The sequence below is a fragment of the Scomber japonicus genome, chromosome 12, assembly GCF_027409825.1.
Source record: "Scomber japonicus isolate fScoJap1 chromosome 12, fScoJap1.pri, whole genome shotgun sequence".
Lineage (NCBI taxonomy): Eukaryota > Metazoa > Chordata > Actinopteri > Scombriformes > Scombridae > Scomber > Scomber japonicus.
In genome coordinates, this window is record NC_070589.1 from 22,379,796 (window position 1) to 22,405,381 (window position 25,586).

General features: G+C 39.5%; 1 protein-coding gene across 2 annotated transcripts; it reads left to right on the forward strand.

Moving 5' to 3' along the window:
• Window positions 1-4,873: 4,873 nt before the first annotated feature.
• On the forward strand, window positions 4,874-7,319 carry adcyap1b (adenylate cyclase activating polypeptide 1b). Of its 2 annotated transcripts, XM_053329811.1 has the most exons (4): window positions 4,874-4,977; window positions 5,942-6,076; window positions 6,404-6,508; window positions 7,136-7,319. In XM_053329811.1, exons 1-4 carry the CDS (start codon window positions 4,874-4,876, stop codon window positions 7,317-7,319), a joined length of 528 nt encoding a protein of 175 aa, XP_053185786.1. The 2 variants fall into 2 exon arrangements, with proteins under 2 accessions (XP_053185786.1, XP_053185787.1); XM_053329812.1 differs by lacking the exon at window positions 6,404-6,508.
• Window positions 7,320-25,586: the final 18,267 nt, after the last annotated feature.

Consider the following 25,586-nt stretch of genomic DNA (forward strand, 5'->3'; position numbering starts at 1 on the left):
AAATGCATAAACGTTTACTCTTTTATGAATCAAGCCTAGAGAATAAAAACACTTTATGAACATAATTCAGTGTTGTCGTACCGCGCAGTTTAACCTTTGAACCTTACACACAATGTGCAGACATCTGGCGCCCTCTATTGTTAAAGGTTGAATGGGATTTTACGTCACATTAAGTAGCCTATAGTTGTGTTTATTGATTAGTGTGTTAACGTTGAGTCAGCTGCAGGACTTCATGTGCATATAGAAAGTTAATTCACTGGACAGGCTGAATATTTCTCAGTTTATTGATTTTGTTTAAAGAAGTTTTCCTCTTAAATTCCGTGCATACTGCGACATGGCCTAGCCTATTTATGAGTGTGTGTGTGTGTGTGTGTGTGTGTGTGTGTGTGTGTGTGTGTGTGTGTGTGTGTGTGTGTGTGTGTTTTGATATTTTAATTAGCTGATGGATGCGCCAAATACACGTTTTCCACTTTTATGGACAGTAAAGTTTTGTACAGTTCTACTTTACTGAGTCTTTCAGCTGCACGGACTGTAAAAACGCTCTGCAGTTCACACATGTTGAAAGCCTTTATAATAATAATAATTATAAGATAAAGAAGTATAGAATAGGGGGAAGATAATGCCAAGGTTTCATCTGTAACACGTCAGAAAAAATCATGACGACAAGTATGACACTGCAGGTACAACATGTACTATATATGAGACCTCATGCTGAGATTTTCTGAAGTGATTAAAAGTGATTTGCTGACCCCTAGTGACGCACTGTACGCAGGTGACACTGCCACGTTTTTCTCTGAGGGTTGTCACTTGAAAAAACGACTCATGTAGTAAACAATATGTATTAAACAACCACACACATTTTTTAATGGTATCACTGATTTGTGGTATATTCTTTTCAAAGCCACTTCTTAAATTAAATGATGACTCACGTGCGTTTTCCCCAGAGCTTTCCATCATATGTCACGATCTCCTTCAGTGTACTGAGCTTGCGCAGGTTTCATAGATATGTGTTTCCAATGACGAACATGTCAAGTCAAGTGAAGTTTATTGAGTACACTGAAAAACAATTAGAGTTCACTAAAGTGATGTATAAATTACACTGAAATGCACCACAGTGTTAGAAGTATATGCACCAATGAAACTTAAAACAATACGAAATCGTAAGATACATTTATGAATAAAGAAAATATTATTTTAAAACTAATAAAGCTATTGTGAGCATCCAAAGGTCATTTAAAAATGTATGTCTTGAGTTTTGTCTTAAAAGTGTCAGTAAGGGGGAGCACTTGATGTAAGACTAATAGAATGTTTTGGGGTAGTTACTAAAAAGACGTGATCTCCTTTACCAACTGGCCTCAATCATGGAACAGTTCAGTGTTTCAATAAAACTGTGCCTGTAAAGTTATTAAAGCTTTGGAGTTAACATTTTTTACATTTCCACAATTAAATATGTCTAATGCTGCAGTTGAAAGTTATGGTTGTATAATGTTTGTACTCTAGACTGTTTCAGAGGAAATGACAGGTAGAGGAAGTGGACATGAGAGCTGTAGATTATATTAGTGGCTCCAATCTGAGGCATTGCAAAATGATTAATGAGACAATTCCACACAAATTTAGCTGTTTGTTTCCAGTCTTTTCTCTCATTTTAGTGAAATATGGATAGTTTACAGTTTAAATAGCAATCTGAGAAGCTAAAAGGAGGGAAATTGCATTTTGGAGAAAATGTTGACAACTCTTAAGACATATGATACACGTAGCAAAGGGTCAGGTATAGATACATCATTTTTAAGGAGGCCAATGGCAAAATGAATTGTAGTTGAGTTGAGCTGAGCCTGCCCTTTTGTTTATCTTCTTCTCTGGGGTAGTTCTCAGGGATAACTGTTAAAGTGCAGGAAAGAAGGAATCACACACAGAACAAAATAGTTCAGGCTGGAGTCAGGATTGGAAATATTCTTATTCATTGATTCATTTTAAAGCTGTGCAGACAGTTTAGACATTTCAGACTGTATTAGACTTTCCTTTGCTGCATTTTTTCAATGTCTGTACAGCTCCAAAATGAACAAATGAAGAAAAATATTCAAAATCCAGACTCCAGTCTGAACTCTTTGTTGACCTCTGTGTGCTAGTCTTTCCTTGCTGCATGTAAACAATGCATTGCAGCCCTGCGCATTTTAACAAAAAATGTTGCCAGGATTGTTTAATTTTTGGGTATATGGATAATCAAAAAAGTACTACTTGCCTACTCACATACATCTTTCACATAGTGTCTTTAAGTCGTGGTATTTATGAAGAAATATGCGTGAGGATGAGAGGAAAGCATGCATTTGTTCTGCAGTGAAAACACATGTTCTTATTTACCTCGTGACAACCAGATGTAGGTTTGTTCATCTCTTCTTTTTCTGTGATCCCTGCGTGTTTCTCTTTTTGTCCTCATGATGGCGCCGTTTCCTCAGACTTCTGAGCTGCGTCTGCACCTGCTGCAACAGGCCTCACATTAGTAGTCTGTTCCAGCTAAAACGTATAGGGGTTTAAGTTGCGCTCTTCTTAGGAATCACGCCCCGCCATGAAGAAGTTGTGGATAGGTCCCCTCTAGCAGTGACTGGCTCTGTTCGTCACGTTGCGTCAGAGTAAACAAAACGCTGACGTGAATCTCTCCCTCTTTGGCAAACTCTTCAATAGGTCGCTGAGCTATAGATCTGATTCAGTGCTACAGTGATGAATCAAAAAGGTGCAGTGACTGTAATGAGGCCCCATATAGGCCCGAGGCATGAATCAGAGTTTCAGACATGGATCCACCATCCACATTAATAACTGTAATGAATTGTCATTTTATGGCTGTACTGGATGAATGTGCAGGTATTTCTACGTTGATGTATGCTTGTAGGCTAGATTTGTCTGTCTAATATCGAGTGTGACAGAGACTATGTAAATGGTTTTGCATGTAAATTAATGTATGTTGATTGTTCTGTGTGAACAGGAACTGCAGATGGGAATTAAACAACAGTTAAATCCGGAATAAATCATCTCTTCTAATATTTTTTTTCATTTTTTTGTGTGTGCATGGTCCTTTTTTTAAATAAAGAGGAAATAATAAAATAATAATGATTAAAAGTCTACTCGCTACTTACATCCATTTGATACCCGACACACTCTGGTGTAGCCTAATCCATCTATTTTATGTAATGAATATTAATGCCAAGTTTACATTTCACGCAATTTTATTAGCAAATAATAAGCAGCATATTACAGAGAAGCAGCAAGCATACTGATAAACTCAAATTATTACCGAAAAAGTACAAAACGAGGCTCCATCAGTTTAGAATTAGGCCCAACTGCTTCTTGGTAAATTGCCAAATATGCAACAGAGTAACTACAAGGCCTTTCCTGTTTTTTCGTTAAAACACATCAATCAGCGCATTACAGTGATACAGATCATTTGAAAACAATGTTGGGAAAATGTGCGAATCGTTTCTAAAGCCACATAAACTGATGGATCTCTGAACCGGAATCATGCGTCAACAACCCCCCCCCCCCCTACCCACCACCACCACCACCACTCCATCCTCTACTCCTCGATATCCAATGAGCAATTATTGGAAATGATTAGAGAAGTGACTGTAATGTCAGAAAGCCGCAATTTGAGAGGATTCATTTCAGCACCGGACAGCTCCTGGCTCCCTGGAGGCCTTGAACTTGGTCAGCGGAAGCCCGATCCCCACCCTCCATCAAAACCCCGTGCAGTCACATGAAACCGCCACCACCAGCAAAGATGATCATTTCCCAGCTCAGACATAATCATAAAAAGCCTAATTGGACTTATTGACGATGACGCGTTGGGGTGGGGGGGAGGGGGCGCGCAAAAAAACAAAACAGAAAGCTGTTGCGGTCGAGCTGAGGGAGAAATTGATTGGAATGGATAATCACATTGTCCTGTTAAAAGTTCATGAATTCATGTATGCATTCACTACCATTTCTGGGTTGTTGTTTTTTTAAGAAGAAGAAAGTTTGGAAGTAAACTTCAATCTTAAGAGGGAGGGGGGGTGAAGCTGACGGATGCATCGATGAGGAAGGAACTGTACTATTATATTCCGGGAGGAAGACTTGATGACGTCTATAGCATCCTTAATGTGACTTATTGGAGGGAGGGGGTGAGGGGGGCAAGGCTTACGATACATGGATAAAAATCCAAGGCAATCACAGCAGAGGACAAAAGTTTAGAGCAACGATATGTAGAAGAACATACGGCGCACTTTCCCAGAGTTTTTGTTTGCCTGTGCGACGGGTTGACTCCTATTAATTGTGTATAAAAGTGAGATAGGCTGTACTGAGGGGAACATAAGGAGACGACGGAGGCGCTTCAGCCAGGAAAGAAGTGCCGTGAGAAAGATACCGTCTCTCTCTCACACACACCACGACAGCCGCGCCCGGATCACATCCTACAGCACAGCGCTCTCCCTGCCTCCCTGCTATAGGTATGTGCTTTAGCTGCGGATACTACTTAAAACTCGGAAAAAATTTCAATTCTGAAGAGCGAGATAAAGTAATGGAAATGTTTTTTTGTTTTTTTCCCATCACTGCACTGCATGGAGATCTACTGTTTTTTTTTAATTACTTTGGTGCTGCATGCAAAGGATTTACTCTTAAACTTTTAAGAAATGGGATGAATCAAACAGGCAGAAATCTTTTTGGTTTGAGCAAACGGACGCTGTGTTCATCCAGTTAATTAAAAACAGGTTTATAAGATCCAGCTTTTTAGTTAGAAGTGAAAGAGAAGTAGCGCAGACTGATAGAACAAAGAAAGCGAGCATGTTGTTTCTATAGGAGCGACTAACCTGTTTCATGTTAATGTCTGTTTTTCCATTTTTCTAACAGCATGGCCAGTTCGAGTAAAGCGACTTTAATCTTGCTCATCTACGGAATCTTAATGCACTACAGCGTCTTCTGCACACCTATCGGACTAAGTTACCCTAAGATTAGGTAGGTGAATGCGCTTATGCATCTTTACAACCTGATTATGATTGTGTTTTTTTATTAATCCATGTTAAATGCTTCTGAACATCTAGTTCTTTAATGATGGTGCAGCTTTGTGATCAATGATTAAGTCGTATTTAAGAATTTGGATTTGTGCACTCAAATAAGTGTGCGCAATTACGCGCAACCTGTGAACAATCACAGAATCAAGAGAGACAACGAAAGAAAATGCAGCAATTTTAACAAACATAAATGCAAGTCTTGTGTGGAAAATGGTTATGGAAATTGCATAAAGGTATCTGTCCGGTGGGACGGTTCACAGAACTCCCCTTATTGAAAATGAGAGTGCAGTGGATAGCCTTGGGGATGACGGTGGACTGGCGTCACCAAGGAGAGGCGAGGCAAAACGAATAGGAAAGCTCTGTCCATTTAAGATTTATTCTTTTTCCCCCCTGTGAAAAGTATCCATAATTTGGGCGTGGTTCTTATGTATTCTAATTTTCCACACATAATTGCAGCATTCTTTAATATATTTATTGGCTGCACGCCTACATTGAGTGCGATCATTTTCACGGCCATTGTTTCGATTCTTAAATAATTAATGAGTCAGTGTTAAGAGCAGCAAGATCAAGTACGAATTAAAAACAGATTTTCCCGATTAAAAAATGTTTTTAAAGAAAGAAAGAAAAAGAAAAAACACACCTGTATATATTTTACACATTTTAAGTTTATATTTGTCAGAATTTAAATAATTCGTTTTCTGCTTTTATTTTCAAATCCCCTCAGATATTGGATTATTTTTCGTTTTCTTCCTTTATCTTGAATTCATATAACCTCCCACTGATTTTTGGAGGCAGATTCAGACATTTTGGCATTTTTTCTAGTCCATGCGTCCCACTTGCGCACAAATCAAATTTGTGATGAATGCTTCTCTCTTCCCTTTTTTTTTTTTTTTTTTTTTTTTTTGCAGACTTGAAAACGACGCCTTCGATGAGGATGGGAATTCATTATCCGACATGGGTTTTGATAGCGACCAAATTGCTATACGAAGCCCGCCATCCTTAAACGACGACGCGTACACTCTTTACTACCCACCAGAGAAGAGGTAAATGCGCTTTCATGTCATAAATCTAAAGCCTGGACGTGGATTCCATTTCTTTAATGACTTGTTTGCTGTTTTGCGATAATGTTTGCTTGCTTTGTTTTTATTGTTATTTGTTCAGTGTTATTTTCATGCGGAGTAGCCTAAAATGTGGATTGAAATACTGTTAATAATGGCAGATAGGGGAGGATAGCCGGTGTGTAAAAGGCTGATGTGATACTGGTGGGTGGGTGGGTGGGTGGGGACATTTTAGGCTACTTTTGATCATTTTGTCTGCGCTTTTTTTTAAGTCACTGATGATCTATGTGTTTTGGCGTTTTATCATCTCAGACCAGAAAGGCATGCTGAGGAAGAATTAGATAGAGCCTTGAGGGAGATCCTGGGTCAGTTAACAGCGAGACATTATCTGCATTCTCTGATGACAATTCGTGCAGGGTAAGGGCATTTCTTATAAGCGTTTACCTGCAGTCATCATTTTGATTTTCCTGTTTTCTCTCCGCTGCTTAAGTTCAGGCTGCTGCATCACTGTCTCTTCTCATTTCATTGTTTTAAATATCTATCTATAGAAATAACGTCTAGACATTTTCATTCCATCTTTTTTTGTTTTGTTATTGTTGTTGTTGTTGTGGCGTGCTGCGTTCACTTAACAATGAGGGTTAGTTTTTTCTGACACTATAAAAAACACTGCGATATATTCGTGATTAATCCATAAATTGATTTTTTATGTTGCACCAGCACAAATGAAAAAAAAACATGCGTCAGAATATGTAATGGGCTGCAAATGAATAATTTATTCCGTTTTCCAAAACGCTTAAATCATTGTTTCTTTTATACTGGCTTGCTTGCCGCCCTCATTAAAAAAAAGAAACAGAGAGAAAAAAAAGAAGAAAAAGATAAAATGGCCCTAATATGCTTTATAAATGATTGCAGGCAACTTTGCATCATGGCAAGATAAAGACACTGTCAGTGCTAAGATGTAAAATCAAAAAGGAGCGTGAATCTGTTTGGAAGTACCAAGCTGCAGCTTAAACTAACGTGTTTTGTTATTTTTCTCCTCCACAGTGATGACAGCAGCATGGAGGAAGAGTCAGAGCCCTTATCCAAAAGACATTCAGATGGGATCTTCACCGACAGCTACAGTCGCTATAGAAAGCAGATGGCCGTGCAGAAATACCTGGCAGCGGTTCTTGGAAGAAGGTACAGACAGAGAGTTAGGAACAAAGGACGCCGACTTGCCTATTTGTAGCGTTGTAAAGCGCACAAACTGCCCTCCTGTGTATATACATCCAGTCGTTAAAGTCATTCAGATATATCTGCCCAACCAGTGGATTGCGCCTGTGTTCTTTCAACATGTATTTATGTATGAAGTAAAGCCATTAAAATGAATATTTTAATAATAATATGTTTTTTTTTCTTTTTGTACAAAAGCACTTGATACCGCACAGTTATACTTTGTGGACCAATATTTTATTTTCATGTTAAGATGTTGAAAACAACAAAATGACAAAAAAAATTAGAAAAAAAAAAGATAATTGTGCACCTTCAACGTTATGCGCTTGAAATCTTTAAAGGTCATCTACATATGCAGAAAATAAATAGATTTTAAAAAGACAATCAAAGTATTGAATGTTATACTTATTTTTGTAACCAACGTTCTATTTTTTTAGTGTTGTTTGTTTTTCCAAACAGGCCCAAAGAAGCAGTGAGCATGCTATGTGAGGCATATCCGGCTTATCCTAAATGATAGATGTTGCCCTTGTCCATCCTTCTCCTTGCTCCCTCAGTGGGAGATCTGTGGGTTTGTATAGCTTGCAGCCCCTTCAGGGGAATTTAAGATGGCTTTAGTTGTACAGCCTCTCATTGGATGGATTGACTTACATGGTCATTCTTGTAACTGGTGGTAAAAATCCAACCCATCTTTAACACAAGAGAAAAAAAAAGAAAACAGAAATTCCATTACAGGCTTTAGCAAGGGCATGATCACCTTAACCAATGACAAAAAGAAGTGCTCAAGTTTCTGTCCACACTATGTGGCAAACACTGCTTGCTCACTTGCCTCAAAGTCATTCACTGTAGGAGCTCAATCATGACAGATAGGACTGTGTAAAGAATGTCCCATATGTGTGTGTGTATGTGTGTATGTGTGTGTGTGTGTGTTATGTACAGTATAGAAACTACACAGTGCACATATCCATCTCAATGTTGTCAGAATTATCTGGAAGAATGTGCTTCAACTTGTTGATTGTATTTGGGCAGCACTACAAATATCTAGAATGGAACCAGAACGCGTGAAAAGCAGGAAGTGAAGCATTTTTGTGGATTGGAGAGGAAAAGGTAGCATCTGAAGTTACAGGGAATATTTAACTTATTTATTGGTGCATGTGGAAGCTTTGCTTAGAGACTGCATGCCATTGTGCTTTTTTTTCAATAGTGCTATTAGGGAGGTGGGCTGTGCTAAGTCAATTTCAGCACCACTCCCCCTTCTCCTCCCCTGTCAGATGTGTTGGAAATGTGAACAAGGAGGGCTAGAAGTGGTGGAAACTGGTACTGCACTGACTTGTTGAATTTTTATTTCTTTTTTTTTTTTACCTCCACTGCTGCTGTCACTGTGGATATCATAGGAGAAGACACTGGACCCCCTTTTTGCTGATTGCCTTGTCCTGGTAGCAGTTATTTTAAAAAAAAAACATTTTTTTGCTTCTAGATCGCCGTGTGAAAAAAGTGTTGATTTGATAGTGCTGTGGTTCATTGTTCAGATAAAGCTGATCTGTTTTAGGTGTCTGCTTGGGTATGTGCAGTGATGATGTGAGAAAGAGACAAGGAGAGTGTTTATGTGAGAAAGAGAGGTGACAAAGAGAGACAGTGTGTGTGTGTGTGTGTGTGTGTGAGATAGAGAGAGAGAGAGACACAGAGAGAAAGACAGAGAGAGAAAGCAAAGTAGGCTGTTACACAAGAGACACAGTGGGGTTGTCGAACCTGAATACAGAAACAAACAAGAGGCAAGACTGCTGCTGCCTGACATCACCTGACAAAGTGAGGTCAGGGTCAGTGAGTCTGATAGAAAATATCATGTTGAATTACCTTCACGTGGGTTTCAACAAAGGGATTATCAGTATGCGAGAGAAGCTGGGCGAGGCCATTCTGAGTTTCCCCTCTGTAAAGCACTAGAATGGGGGTTCAGCCCTCCAGCAGAGGGATCTTCCCACCGACTTTTATTAGAGAGATATCTTCTGTATTTATTCAATATTATGCAAATGCAGCTTTATGCACCCCTGCAATCCAACCAGTGGCCTGTGTTCCCCCCATAGAAACTATCAATACTCTCTTTCTTCAATTTGACTTTATCCTACAGGCTTTGGGTGAATGTGTGTGCGCGAATGTGTGTGCGCAAATGTTTATCTCTGTGTGAGTGTGTGTTTGTTTGTGTGACTGACTGACTGACTGACTGACTGAACGCGCATGTGGTGGTGGAAAACAGCTTTTGGCTTTGGTGCCTTGCTTCGACGTGAGAAAAAAAAAAAAATTCGCCACAAGTGACAGATGGCAATTTTAGTGGCCCTACAATGCTGCAGTCCATTAGCTTACATTGAAACTTCCTTTTACTCTGTTTAATCGCTCGGCTTGGTCTGCCCCAAGAGTAGTAGAATTAGGCGTTTATTTTAAAGCATGGCCAATGAGTTATTGAGTTTTAAAAAAGAAATAAAAAAAAGAATAGAATGTATATGTTGATGGAGCAGGCAATGTGTGTGTGTTTGTGTGTTTGTGTGTGTGTGTATGTGTGTGCGTGCATGAGTTTGGGGTGTTCAGTGTCTATGAGAGTTGTGAACAATGACCAGTGTTTTGTTAATGTTGATTATGAGGTGTTGTTGATTATTTTGATATTGGTCAGTAATTGATTAATCGGAAACTAGCCCTAGCCCTAACCCTAACCCGATCTATTCTTTACACCTATGTGCATCACTATATAGAATAAAAGGGTTTCAGAAAATGACAAGAGATGTTCAGATCATAGAAAATGCCTGTTGTTGATATTTCTGAAAGCGCCAAACGCCTTACTTCAATGTTTAATCTCTTATCTATCTGAAAAAACAATGTGTTTTAAAAGTGAACCTTAGTACAAGTGACATCATTATACACACAGGAGTCCTCATATGGGGTTTTACGTTTCTCAATGTTATGAAAGTGTTGTAAGATTTGTATGAATAAATTTTTGTAAACAACAAAATTTTTCTAATCGATGTCTAATCTTTGAAATACGTCATTTTGAAGGTGATGGGTAATACATGTGTTATGAAGCGAGCAGCAGAAAATGCAGCAAAGACAGTTGAACTAGTTGAGCCTTGTTTTGTGAATGACATCAGAATTTGGATGAAATCCTCCTCAAAAGTTGAGTTTACATGATCGCCAGGGGCCACATATTTGTCTGAGTGCAGATCTGTTCCTGAAACTCTCTCTCTCTCTCACACACACACACACACACACACACACACACACAAACTCACACAGACACACACAAATCTCAAGCCATATTACAGAAAATAAAATGAAACATCCTCCAAGCATCAAAGCATCAACTCTGCAGTTCTCTAGAGTGTTATTTCGACCTGAAGTCCTATCTTGTTAAATTTATCTTTCGAAGGAAAGAGCTCAACAGAAATGAAACAGCAAAGCAATGGGCGTTGTGCAGAATTGGTCCAACCATTAAGAAAGAGACACTGCATCATGAGCAAAAAGCAAAGTGAAGTGTATTTGGTGTCCTATATTGGTCAGTCCTCATCACATAATGACACTCCCAGGTGGTTTTAAATTTTCAAGTAGCACTTAATAAAATGAAAACAGAGCTTTGAATACACCTGAATGAATGCACCTGCAATTCAAGCATCTAACATCTCCACTGAGCTTGTCAAGAAACACTACAACCCTGGACTGAGCAGCCGAGCTCTCACAGATCCTCTCCTCCTGGAGCTGAGTCTTTCTCCCCGCTCCATCCTTGGCCTTGGAAGTGCAGCTGTGTCCCGTGGGAGAGGAGGATGGGTGTGGCAAAAGGAGTGTGTGTGTGCACACGCATGCACCAGAGCTCAACTAACCCAATCAGAGAAATGTTGCATGGCAACGGTCCACAAAGGGACACGGTTATGTATACGCATGTGTCAAACGTGTTCATGTTTGTATGTGTGGAAGAGTAGTAAGATAAAGAGATTGTGTGTGTGTGCGTGCCTTTTGCATACATGTCTGTGAGTGTGTTTCTCTATTTGAGCGCTCCACCCAGCCTTTGCACTGAAACCAGGTTCTATGTTACACCTTACATTTGTGCACACACAGTGACTGTGCAGCAGAGAGGAAGCGTGGACACACTATGTGCCTCACAGATATTGTAACAACAGCAGCAGTCACCAGCTCAGATGAACACAGGCGGTAAATATGATTAATGAAATTCAACCAAAATGAATTAGCCACAAAAACCTGCCACAAACTCACATTCTGAGACATACATCTTTCTTTCTTCCCCAAGGATGTTGATTCATTGGATCTGCCCTGTTGCTATGAAAGGCTGACAGATTGTGGATTGTCAAGGTTTCAGCTACCTGTGTGATATATAGGATGTCTCCATTCTTTATTTATCCATCCCTCCCTTCCCCCTTTTTTCCCTTCTCTTCAACTGTCAAGACAAAAAGCAGGCTTAGTCTTCTTGACAAGCAGAGATTCCTTGATTTCTCCTATGACATATTTTCACTTCTTCGGCATGCAGCAGTGCAAATGAACAAATGGTGACATGAACAAAATAAATGTAGGCCTATTCATAAACAAATTGGATTTGATATGCACGCCCTAATATGCCCACAAGTGTATATTTAGACAAATTCTCCAATTTGTCATTTGTCTGTGTAGCAATAAGCTTTCGTGAGAGGGGCCACTGTGAACCAATATGTACATAATGTACATTAATGCCTGAATCGATAAAATTTCCTCCTCCTTCCTCACAGCCCAGCATCATCACTCCTGTGTGGCATTCATCACTCCACTTCTTAGCTCTCCATTAGCGTCCACAAGCTGTTTTACAATTGCTCTTAATATTCCAAGAGAGTTGGCTTGTTTTGTTGCCAGTTTCTTGGAGGGAAAATGGGAAGAGATCCTAAAATTAGAATTGTAAAAAAACAAAAACAAAAAAAAACCCAGCCTGGCTCTCACTATGCAGATTTTGGAATCGTACACAGCTTTTAATAATATTCCTTCTGTTCTACAGTGCCTCTAGACATGTCTTAATCATGTATAAAGTGTTAGAGGGGGGGTGGGGGAGGTTGTGTTCTGGGCTTTTCCAGTGGGGATACCCATACTGCCCCCCCCACCCCATCTCCCACAACCACACCCATTTTTCTTTGTCGCCATGTGTCTGATGAGCGTGTGGAGCCAGAAGTGTGTATGCATGTGTAATGCTGATTTATTGCTCATACAATTAACATTCATGCCTTTCCTTCCCTGTGTGTTTATTGCCTTATAACACAAACACTGCCCCACACACACACACACACACACACACACACACACACGCACACACACGCACACACACGCACACACACACACACACACACACACACACACACACACACACACACACACACACACACACACACACACACACACACCCCAACCCCCCCCACCCCACATCTCTCTTGTGTGTCAGGGTTAAGAATACAGCGCTCACAAGAGAGGCCCAGATAGCAATGATGCAATCATACACACACCTCACCCCCTACCTTGCATTTCACCTCTTGAATCATTCAGTGGTCAGGTTTTTTTTTTTTTTCGGGGGTTGTGGGGTGGAGGAGTCATGCCTGCAATGAAACCCGTGACTGAGGCAGCACCAAAGCCCCTCTCCCTTAAATCCCATCTTGTGGTGAGTTCTGTCACATCTACCATTAAGCAGGAGGCACTGTGCGGTGAACAGCAGCCCCTCTGGGAGCAGCGATACAGAGAGAGACTGCGAGGAGACATGGAGGAGGAGAAAAGGAGATGTGGGCGAGGGTTTGTAGACATGGACCACTGATCAAGAGTTGCTTCTGGCTTAGAGTGAAACACTTTACCTGTACTGCTTGAGTAATCATGGGTAACCAGCACTATCAATCATTTATTATGAGGTTGTACAGCCAGGAAGGAAAATGAAATGGAATGATGAAATATTATTTTCTCAGCTACTGAATGTTTGTTTCTCAAAGCTAAGTTTGAATACGGTGTGTACCTTTAAAAACAACATCCTGAGATGTTAGCTGTGTACAGTACATCCTGTGGATATCATCTGCTATGTTTTCATTTCAACAATTGACAATGTGATAAGATAAGGGCATAACATACACAACATAGCATATATATATATATATATATATATACGTGCATACACAAAGTATAATAAGTAAAGAATGGTAAATAAAATAAAGGGAGGTATGCAACGCTTGACTGGAAATATATAGGGTACCTGTTACCATGTTAAAAACAATGAATAAACTATTTGAAAACTGTGCATCGTATGTTACTATGCTACATATTGTCACAAATTACATGCATATAAATGTTATGTATGAATGGTAACAGGGAGAGAAGAATGTCAAAAGAACAAATATATGACACTTTATGTCACATTCACACTTTTTAAAGAATAAAGAATGGATAAATGAAAATATGTTTTCATCCAAGTAAAATTTAAACCTGTATTGATTTATATTTTAGACCACTTAGGGCAATGTAGCAAGCTATAAGACATGACATTGGTCTCCTGAAGTAAATATTTGGCTCTTTAGCCATTTAATTCTGCCTAAATTGTCTGCCTTCTGTTTGGTGTTTGATTCTGTTTGGTGCTGGGCTTACCTATATCCTGCTCGTCTGCGTTTCCCTATACTTGATGTGAGTATGACATCAGCGTGTTGTCAGATTGGTGGGTAGTCTACTATCACTGTTTGAATGAATGGAGAAAAATCAACATTCATTTCTTTGCCATTATAATAATATGATTATGGCATGACTTTATCTTCAGGTAACATTGCTCTCCTGTCCTCTAATATCCTCTCTCATCCTCTCTGAAAATACTTTTTTATGATATATAACATTTTCATGAGTTTTTCCCAGTTTACTTTTTATAAACGTCATCAGACCTTATTTCAAATACAAACTTGGTCTCCTCCTCTCCCTATGAGATATTGGCTCATTTTTCCTTCTTTCCAGTTCTGACAATAACTTGCTGGAACTTCCTGTAATTGATCCAAAGTCCAAACCACCCAAAACTGTTTTCACACAAGAAACCATGGTTCAGTTTGATCTGGACTGAGACTACCTCTTTTTCATTGGACCAAGGCTCAGCTGTTCGGTCCGGACTGTGATCCATGGGAGATTTCCTGTCATATTGGTTTGGATCAAACTATAAAGTCTGAAAGTCTGGACCAAACAAAGTGGGTGGGGAAGGGCCCTAAAATGCTCCATAGAGGTGAGGGGAACGGCAGATTGCATTCTAATTCGTGTTTGTCAATAGGGATCCTTTTCACATTATACATCATTTCATCCATCGTTAATATAAAAATATTGATTAGAACGGCTTTAATTAGTTTGTACAGTCGGAAGTTTCCTCTCTGGATGCTTTAAAGTTTCATTCAGTTGCTTTTTTAATACTTGGATGTATTAATGTAGGTGCAGGTTTGCTTTCTAGGAAATGAAATTCAAGATCCTCTGAATTGTTCTGTGGTGGCAAATCCTATCCATCCAAGTGCAAGCTCCAACATCAGCATTAGGAACAGTTTGCAAATATGACCCTCTGTTAAATAGCATTTGCAGGATTTTTCTCCCATGTAAGTCCATTATGGTGCAAACCCTAATATGTTAGCACAGATTTTTAACAGGCTTATCCTCAGAAGTTCTGTTCAACATGCTCAGTGGCACTTAACAAGAAAAGTCCCCCGAGCTTGTGGCTCTGTGTTATTTTACATCAAACAAATTTCTTTTAAGTGCCATCTTTTCCCAGCGTGGTTCTCCAAAAGTCAAGAACAAAGATCTATTGCATCCCTTCAAAATTTCTGTCGATAACAATGGCAGAAGTGTGCCACAGCAGGTGGACCAGCTGGCTTTTGAACTTACTGGAGTATGGTGACTTGACTTTACTAGGAAGTTATTGTTATGTTGTTGTATGAATCTCAAAGGTCGTGTTTGGCTGCTGAAGCCATTGATGCATTTCCACAACAAAATTTCACACATGCTGACCTCCAGAGTTCAGTGTAAGGTGAACAAGCAGACACCTTGCAGCTTTACCTGTTTTTTTTTCCTGTGGTCTTTTAGTTTGCCTGTGGCTCATAGACTCACACAATTCATTGTGGATTGGGCGAGGCTGTGCAAACACTGAATAATGCATAATTGCTGGAGCAGTTAGGTGTGAAAACTCAGTGTGAGATTAGTGAGAAGAAATAATGTTCATGCTCTCTTTATTCCCTTTTCCCATCTCTCTCGCTTTCCCCTCCAAATGAAGGAGAAAAGACACCCTATTACTACGTCCCCCTGCAGATATCCACTGTTGCATCCCTTTCCACATCATTCACCCTCACTTCTCTAAAGTTGTGAGATTTCCTGAATGAGATGAGTGTTAATGAATGGTGTACAGCCTAGTGGTAGAAAGAAAGACGCTTGTCAGGTTCAGGCGTCATGGGCTATGTGCTCATGAGAATCAAATTTACACGCTGACACACAGCTTGTGGTTATGTTACCTTTCTTCTTTCGTTTTAATGAACTCAATAGGAGCATGTGTGATGTGTGTGCGTCTGTGTAGGTGTGTGTATGTGTGGTTTGAGGAGCGCTTTATGTGTCGATAAAATATTAGCAATGACTATATATAGCATGGGGATGTAATAGTATTGTTTCTAGAGTACAAAACTTTAGATGGAAGTTCCGTGGACGATAAAGCATCATTAAAGCAAGAAAAAGTTATTGCAGAATAGAAAAACTGCAAAGTCCCATTTCTCTGATTTACATCTTAAAAGAAAATCTTTACCTCAGCACCTTTTGTTCATAATCGGAACAGTTTCTTGTTTTAACATTCTTGTATCACCTTTGTAAAATGCATCTTCTCCACTCTTATAAACTTCTCATGCTTTCAAGTGTTCACATGCTGAGATCCTAGAGATTGATTTATGCCATACCTCGCATGCACGCCAAAAGGGTAAGCATTCACTTTGAGAGGAGGCGGCACAAAGCAGACACAGGCTTTTTCCGTCCTTTCACACATATTCAAAACAAGAGGCACTGCCTGTCACAGAGTAACACGTAACTTTGGGAATTGTCTGTGGCAGGTCTATGAAAAGTGAAGCAGTGTGATAAGGAGAGATGTGTGAGTAGGAAATATAGGGAGGCTAGGCAGCCAACCAGGCTCTTCATTCACACCTGTGAGCGACATCCTGCGCTCCCTGGGGTACAGCATCCGGATGGCGTAGTAGAGAAGCAGGCTCTGCCCCCCCCCCCCCCCCCCATTCTTCCCCATTCTTCCCATCAGGGATCTTTTGTTACATTGATTGACACAATATGGAAACAATTATGCTCCAAAGCAGGAATCCATGAATTTTAAATTTTATGATTTCATACTCTCTGTAACTAATATAATACTATAGTGATTCAACTGAAATGTATAAGAACTGCATGGGATGACCCAAATGTCTGTTTATCTTTATCTTCAGTCAAACACAGAATCTTTGCATGTTCTCTGTAATGTAGGATTTCTCCTCTTTTTGTGTATATATTTTTAAAAGCTACAGCCTACTGCAACCCCACCATTACCTCAGTGTCACAACTGAGTACAATTTCACTGACAGCACAGGTGAATCACATGCTGGATTGATAATGGTTGGAAGGTAGCTTGTAAGGATGTTACTGGTCAGAAACTGGTTATGACATGTTGGTTTGGTTTGACCTCAACAGGATAGAAAAGTGCTGTTATGTCTCATCAATCAACAAACTTGAAATACATTATCTTTCATCTTTCATTGTAATCAGATTAAATGCAGAATGTAATAAAAATCTAACTGTAGAAGTGTGAAATTCTCTTTTTTGAAATCAAGAATCCCATGTGGAGAGTCTGGTTTCAGAGGGGAGCCTGAAGGCATCATAAAGGTAAAATATAACACATGGAGGTTTACTGGAGAAGCGTGGTTGGTTCTGCGTCCTATTTAAAAAAAAGAATAGAAAGATATGTTCTTTTAACTTTAAGGTGAAGTTTGATGTCGAGACAGCAGTGAACTTATAATAATGACATTTTATTAACTATATTTCAACCTGTCCCAGAAATACTTCTTGCCAAAAGTTATTAATAAAAGTTCAGCTGTACCATTGCACAGGTGATAATGCAATATAACACTCCTCCATTGCTTTGGTTTGGTTTGGTATGTACACAGTTTTTACCTTGAACATGCAGAAGTGTCCATTGTTTATGGACTGGTACCTTCTACTATTAGTCACAGTCAAGACTAACTACATTTATCATAATAGATCAGCATCTGCAACGGGGTATTTGCCCACTATGAACTGTAATAGGAAAGTAAAAATAATGTAGTGACACATTTCTCATATGATTTCATAAAACATGCATGAAAATGGTTTTCAGATATTCTGGTCTCTTCGGGTACGGTCACTGAGGCAGTGTGTTCATTTCTGCCGTCCTGCCATTTGTAGTCTCAGTAGACCAGCTCATGCCTGTTTGTTTGGGGGTTTGGCAGCTGCTGTCAGTCCAGTGACATCATAGTACTGGCACAGAAACACAGTGAGAACAACACAGCAATGACTGCTTAGTTAGCAGCAAAGATGGTCCAAATAAAAACAAACACACTTGAAATTTTATGGATGCATGTTAAACTAAGTGGAGACACAAATGATGAAGATGAGGTACCTAAATACTGCTTAAGTACAATAGACTACACACTTTTTCTACCTATATATTCTTCAGGAGAAATGTAGAGGAGGAAATTTGGGTGAGGACGGTGTAAATCTAGTGTAAAATAAGGTCAGCAACCCAGTTAACTTTCAGTCAGCAACTTAATTCTGAATTTGCTGGTTTCAAAGTGTATGGCCTTTTTTTAAATAAAGAAGATAGAGAAGAATAATTCAAACAAATCCAAAAAACACTTAAAAATATGTCATAAAAAAACCAACTTATTTCTGTGCTTATCAGTGTTTAAATTCATTCCCAAGATTTACACATTTTCTCTCTCTGTAACTGTCAAACATCATCATGCTACATCAGCAGATTATTTCCTCTGGGTCTTTTTTCTGACTTGATAAATTATTTATGGTCACAAAGAGCAATATTAGATGATTGACACAAGCCCGAAAAACTTTCAAATGGTTAGGAGGTGATGGTTTGTAACTCTATTTTCTCTAGGGGGAAAATAAAATATATGAATTAGGAAAAGGAGCTGTGAATATCAAACATGTGTGAATTTTCTCTGGCTGACTTAATTTAAGGCTTTTCCCTGCGTGTGGTTGTGGGCGTAAATGATGTACAATGGTCCTGGTGTTATTATTTGCAGGTGAGACACCTACTAGACAGCTTTCATTACAAATAAACCCCACTTTTAACACTTTGACAGAATTTGACAGAAATCAGGTGCCTTACATTTGTAGTTATGGCTACAAATTGTGATCAGACTGCTTTGAAATATCTTGTATGACCTTTGAGAAATAATTATATAAATCTTGTTTATTTTTAGTGGTTTTATCTTCAGTATGAAGCTCTTTTTTCTTACATGAAACGGTAGCTTTCATATCCATAATAGATAACATGTTTTTAACAGATGGCACATGATCCAGTAGTTTAAAACAGTCTTTATATGTAGATTCTGATCATGTCATTATCATTTAAAGATCTCCTCCAGACACTTAATAGTTCAATTAACTTATAACAAATTACTTCTACTCCTTCTTCCTCATTGAAAAATCAAGAATATATTAATATCCAAATATGTTTCACTTTAAAAGGTTAACTTCTTGATGCAACAGTCCTTTCAGTGTAAGTATATGTGCACTGGAGGTTTTTAAGTTTCCACATCACATCACAGTTGGCTCCACACTAGTTGTGGTGTCACAAATCTTGCTCGTAGGTACACGTGTTAAACTCTGATGTAAGGTGAGAGAAACTTTCGACTTTCAACAGATGAATGTGAAAACTTCTTTTAGTGTCAAACTCTGCACACACGTCATTCTGCTATGTGAAGGTCAAACATCTGACTGAAGGAACTAGAAGAAAAACAAATTTTTGAGTGGAGGGGGGAACTTTAATGATGAACACCCTATAGTGCATGTTGATTACATATCTGTGATCAAGGTTTTCTTGCCAATCCTCCTGCCAGTTCACCCGCTAGGTCATTTCCCTGATCTGTTGCCGATAGCACAGTAACTGGACACACACTGAGAAACAGCTGTCACTCAGTTGAGTCTCAGAGGTGTCCATCACAATGGCTCGTGTATCCAGAATATTCACCATCTGCTGCTGTTTTGCTGGACGTGTAGCGTAGGCCCATCTCACTTCCACTGATTGGTGTGGGAGGTATCTAGTCAGTGACTGACAGCAGCTTGTGAGCATGTTCAGAGCCATATGGGGAAAGATTGACTACCACATGTTGGCATGAGGAAAAATCATTGGTGTTTAACTCAGAGTGTAAATCTCAGCACTAATCCAGACAGATGCCACTATCTGTTTATCTGACCTTAATATATGATCAATTTGAACAGTCACTGTAGACACAAATCAGAACCGCCATTTGTCCAATGTATAAATGTGCTTTTCACATGTGTAAGGAGTGCAGAATGACTCACTGTTAGAACTGAATAACTTGTTCTTGTCTGTTGCCAGACATGATTGTTGGAACGATAATTCTGCAAAACCCAGAAGTACTATCAATGCCAACGTTTTTTTTATATTCAGTGACAAAATTCTACAATATCTGTGAATGGTAACTAAGATATAAAAGATAAAGGGTGAAGGAAAGACTGTGATTACAGTCAATAAAAAGCTGAATGTTAATTAAAGGTCTGTAATGGGGCAAAAACACACCCATGACCCCAACCTTCAGACCCTTAGTCTGCGTTCAGTAGTGTCAATGCTGGTATTTTATTGTGGACGCACTGGTATATTTACTGTTTACCTTGCAATAATAGCAACAAAAGACAAAATGATGTCTTTCAAAAGAAATGATGCCAACATGATAATTTTCCACAGTTGTATAAGCCTGACTTAGTGTGTTATAAACTGCTGTGCTGTGTTTTGGCCTCCGAGAAGCCTTCAGATCCAGAGATCTGTTACTCAAACTGCACATCCTGGAGTGTATTTCATGCCTCACTGGTGCCTAAAGCAACCCAAAGCAGCTAAAAATATGAATATACAGAAAGCAGTGAGCAGGACTGTCAACTAAACAACATAGAGCTGAAATGATCAGCTGATTTATCGATGAGACGATCGACAAAACATACATTTTCAGCTGTACTGATTGATTAACAATTTAACAAAAAATTTGAAGCAAATTGCTGAACATTTGCCGGTTCTAGCAACTCAAATGCGAGGATTGTCTGCTTTTCTTTGTCACATAACAGTGAATGGAGTGAGAAATCAGGCAGTTTTTTTTTTTTACTGTTGTTTGACATTTCATAGAAGAATAAGAATTCCATTAAAAGAGAAATTAGCAGGTTAATAGATAATGAAAATATTTATTTCATGTAGCTCTATTGGAAACATTAAAAACTAAAGTTATGAAGTAAAATCCTGAGTGACTTTAGCCTCCACTTGTATAATTCCCATATAAGCTGACTCTGCAGGCACTACAGTCTTTCATAAGTAAACTTTGTTAGAGTTAAAACCACCGTCTCTTAAGTCTGGGTACGGCTAGACAGGAACAGGGAAAATAAAATGCACCGCTCAGAAAAATGTGTTACGTTTAAAGCAGGGGGGCGAGTGAGAGTGTATCGATCTTTGGTCGCAACAACTTCCTCTGTCAGCAAAATTCTATTTCTGGATCCATGGTATCTCAGGAAGTCAACGAGACCTGATTTGCGGTGAATTACCTTGTCTCTCCTCCAGTCCCAGTGATCTATTTCTATCCCAGCACTCTAAACCATATTGTCATTTAAGTTAAATTTAGGTAAGACAGAGACACTGAAGAAGGCAACCCCTCCCCCGTGTCATATTGTTGTGGAGGCTGCTCTGCATGCCAGTTAATTGCCTCACCCCTTGGGTAAATTCCCACTTCAAGCAGTCTTATCAACACATGTGACACATCACCTAGCGTGAAACCTGAAGGTAATGAGCAATACTTTTCCTCACGTCAGCAGACATTCATGAGCAGTCTGATAAAGCGGAAACTGGATCTACACACCGAGACAATTTGGACTGCTCTCACAAACAAAACTACTTGAGGGAAGTGTCAAAACCTTCTGATGGTGCAGTGGTTTCTTCTATCAAGCAGGATCGGAGAGTCTTTGGGGGAGGGGGGGGGGTTGTGCACAGTGACAGGTAAGTCTCATGAGAGAAAGGGTCTCATGTTCATGCACTTGGATCCCCTTGTGTGCACTTGGAGACGAGATCATTTGGGCAGCAAAACAAACAAGTCCCGCTTTACTGCTTTAACAAAGATGCTCTAAGTGTAAACAGATCTACCTAACAGACATTGAGTTATTCTTTTTACTCAGCCAACAAAAACCCTCTCAGGAGAAAAAGCTCAGGACAATCAATGAATTCTGATTAAATCGACAATGGCAACGCTGAGGTGCACTGCAAATGAGACGGTCCCGGTCTGCAAGTGATGCGGTCTGATTCATGACAATCTCGAGAGTCATTCATCCCCCATCAGGCAGTCATAGTCCCCAAACCTCTGGGTCAGCCCCGTAATAAATATAGATGTTGACACACAGATTCTACCAGTCACAGGAGCAGACAATTCATGTTGTGGGTGGACTGAATCTGGCCCTGTGTCCGCACCTGACACCCTCCAATTATATGTGACAGATGCTTGGCGCGTGCACACGCACATTAATACTCTGCAGCACGGAATGAAATCTCCATATCTGACACTGGGCTTTTCTCCCCCCTTCCGCCTCTCTCTTTTGTTCTCTGGGTGTATGTGACCAGATGTGGCCCTACTACAAATTTAATAAAGATGCGACAGTGTGTGTCGCCTGTATATGTTTGTGTGTGTTTGTGTGTGTTTGTGTGTGTGAAATAGACTTTAAGATTCTGCTTGAGTGCAGCCAATCTGGTATGCATATACATAAACTGTATGAGTGTTTATACAGCTCTGTGTGTGTGTGTGTGTGTGTGTGTGTATGTATGGTGTGTGTTACATGTCCATATTCTGATCCTATGGATAGATAGACAGATAGATAGATAGATCGTCACACTGCCCTATTAGCAGGCTCCATGTGTCAGTGGTTAATCCCTTGGTCTCTCAAGGGACGTCCCCCCTCCTTTCCCCCCTGTCCTCCTGTCACCCCCTCATCACCACCTCCACAGATGGGTCCTTTTATTTCCCCACAGAATACTAATAATGGCCATTGAAGGATTCCAAAGGGGCCGGTTTACCCCCTTAACACCAGCACTGGGGCTGAATGGTGTAATGATGCAAGCGGTGGCTGAGGGAGGGAAAAGGGAGGATCCTACGAGCAAACAGTCAACAGCTAAAGCAAATAGAGGTTTTCTTCATGGGATGTTTAAGTGCTTCCTTTAGAATTCATCAAGTGCTCCTATGTTCACTGTGGAAGTTTGTACTCACCAAAACATGGATGGATTTCGTGAGGGGAAAGCTTCTCATAAACTGTGAACAGGAGTTGAGCAACGCACTATTCACCTCTCTCTCGGAATCAGGAGGGAAATTATTTTGCTGTAATAAAACAAAGGTTATTATAGAGTTTACTTATATGACAGGTAGCCATATGGTGGTAAAATATAGCTCCTATCATCAAATCATGAAACCAGGGACACAGCCAACAGCAACCAGAGAGGAATGAAGAGGGGAAATGAGTGTGCTACTACAGCTTCTAATTATAGAAAAACATTATTGAACATCACAGTGATGCTGCAGTGTATAGCAAACACAGCCTGGAGTCAAGTCGCTTTGTCTGTGAGGTAGAGAGAGAGGAGGAGAAGACAGGCAGATAGAGAGCTTTTAAACAGTCTAGGTGTCCCGCTGCCAAATCGACTGCTACTAACTCTCAATTGGACAAAGCTATTTTTCATGATTCCTGTAACAGCCTACAACACCAGCCAACATTAAATATATAAAAAACTGCCTCAGAAGAGCATAACAGAAAGTAATGAAAGCTCCAATGAGTAACTTTGCACGCTGTCTGCTCCAGCTGGCAGGGGTGATGTTCAATACCAAAAGGGTGGCAATAGCTGTATGGAGGAATGCCGATTTTTTCTCCACAAATCAGAAAGGTACAGAAGGAAACAACCAATGTACAGTACCTGTCAAACACTTTCTCGGAGCATCCAAACTTTTGACTGGTACTGTATGCACAAACAAAAATCTGCCATTTGTGTGTTTCTCAAGTGGTTAAAATTGAAAGCAGTCCTGAGGGACATTCCAGAAAGGAAGCTAAGAGATGCTATATTTGAGCCAAAGCTACACTCGTGCGTCACAGTGTATGGTGGTCCTACCATAGCTGCCACTGGTGCACAAATTGATTTATAGTTCAGCGTCATATTTCTCCCAATGATAGTGTGCCAAACGGATGTGTCATACATTATCAGGCTGTATTTCTGCCTTCATATACACCAGAGTCACTGATTGCACTTCTTGAGCCAAATGGTTGTTGGATGCTGTTCTTTAAATATCACTGAGATCCTGTTATTGTGACACGTGACTGTTCCCAGAGATTCAATGTAGAGGTCCATTTTTCTGCAAACTTGGAGGATGGAGTTTGTCTCATTTCTTACTGTATGCTCATAGGTCTAACAATGTAATGTAATGAAGATTCTTCACATTGATGGAGTCTGTTGCTATTTCAATAAATAGTGTTTTACATTACATTATCTCTCCTTTTTGGGATTAAAATATTATGTATTTAAAAAATAACAATGCAATAGCAACGGCAGGGTCTAACCCTGTGTTTTAATTTCTATATTAGTATGATCTGTGTTCATATCTTGATGAATAAGGTGTGATGTCACCCATTGGTTTGTATCGGAAAAAGTTTGAAGCCCAGAGTTGCAGCTAATGGTTGATGTTTGAACCAGGACCTTACACCAAAGTGAACACTGGCTTACTGGGAACAATGAGCTGTGCACACTTTAGCTACTTTAGCTAAATTATGCTAACAGGGAAGGTATCTTAATCAAGTTACATATACTGAAACATTGCAATTGTAGACTCATCAAAACATCAAAACCTACTTTAACATTTAAAATCTTATTAAGAGAGCAATAATTTCCCAAATGACCACTAGCACACTTATTAAAGTGTCTGAATTTAGTGATAGAGACCATAATGACATGATTATTGACTTGGAGATCATGCCTTCAAAGCAATTACTACAAGATTGTGTTGTTGTAGAATTATGTAAAGGACAAATGAAACAAAATACAATGTACTGTAATACTTTGTCTGGAGGAGGAAATTAAGCATTTCTGGCAGCCAAAATACCCCTGTGAGCTCAAACTGAGGATACAGAATACTTAGTTCAAAGCACACATCCTGACTTACAGTATGTTGTGATCATAAAAGAATCATAAAACAACATGATAAAAAATGAAAAGACTGTGTAACTGTGAAGATGGCTGCAATACTAACACAGTCATGGTGGACAATTTATGTCAAGGTTTCTTTCTACATTTGATGCTTCTTTGTGTTAACAACAGTGACCTTAATGTAGTGCTTCAACTGATGAATGAAATATTATACTTAATTAAAATCATCACTAATAAGAAATAGGGGAAAACATTTACAGCAAACAGTGGTATCCAAAGGTGTCAAGTCATCATCCATGCAGCTTTAGCGTCATTGCACTGGTTGCCAGGTACCCAAGTATATCAGTGAATAGCCTTTATCTATTCCAGAGTCCAGGTTAAAGTCAAGAGGTAATCAAGCTTTTCCTGTACTGGCGCCTCGGCTTTGGAACAGTCTGGTCTGCTAGCACTTCCAAATTAAGTTTACTTCACAGTTTTACTTGTCAGTCTTTAAACACATTTGTATATTGTCCTTTGTGACTCTGGAGGAGAAAATAACCCTGATGATATCACAGTGAAGTCAAGGCTGACTACAATTTAAAAAAATAACTTTTCATTACAAAATGGGGATGTCTTTGAGACCCTCCTCCCAATAAGCCCACTCTGTTCTGATTGTTTAGCTTCCAGAAGATGCCCCTCAGTGTTAGAGATTTTAATTATGTAGCCCATATGTCACTGGAGAGAGTAGACAGGAGTCCAGGATGTCTTGCATTAAAAAAGGTTTCTTTACTTGTACAAGGAGAAATTAATGAATGATCAGTACACGTTATGTTCTGATGCTCC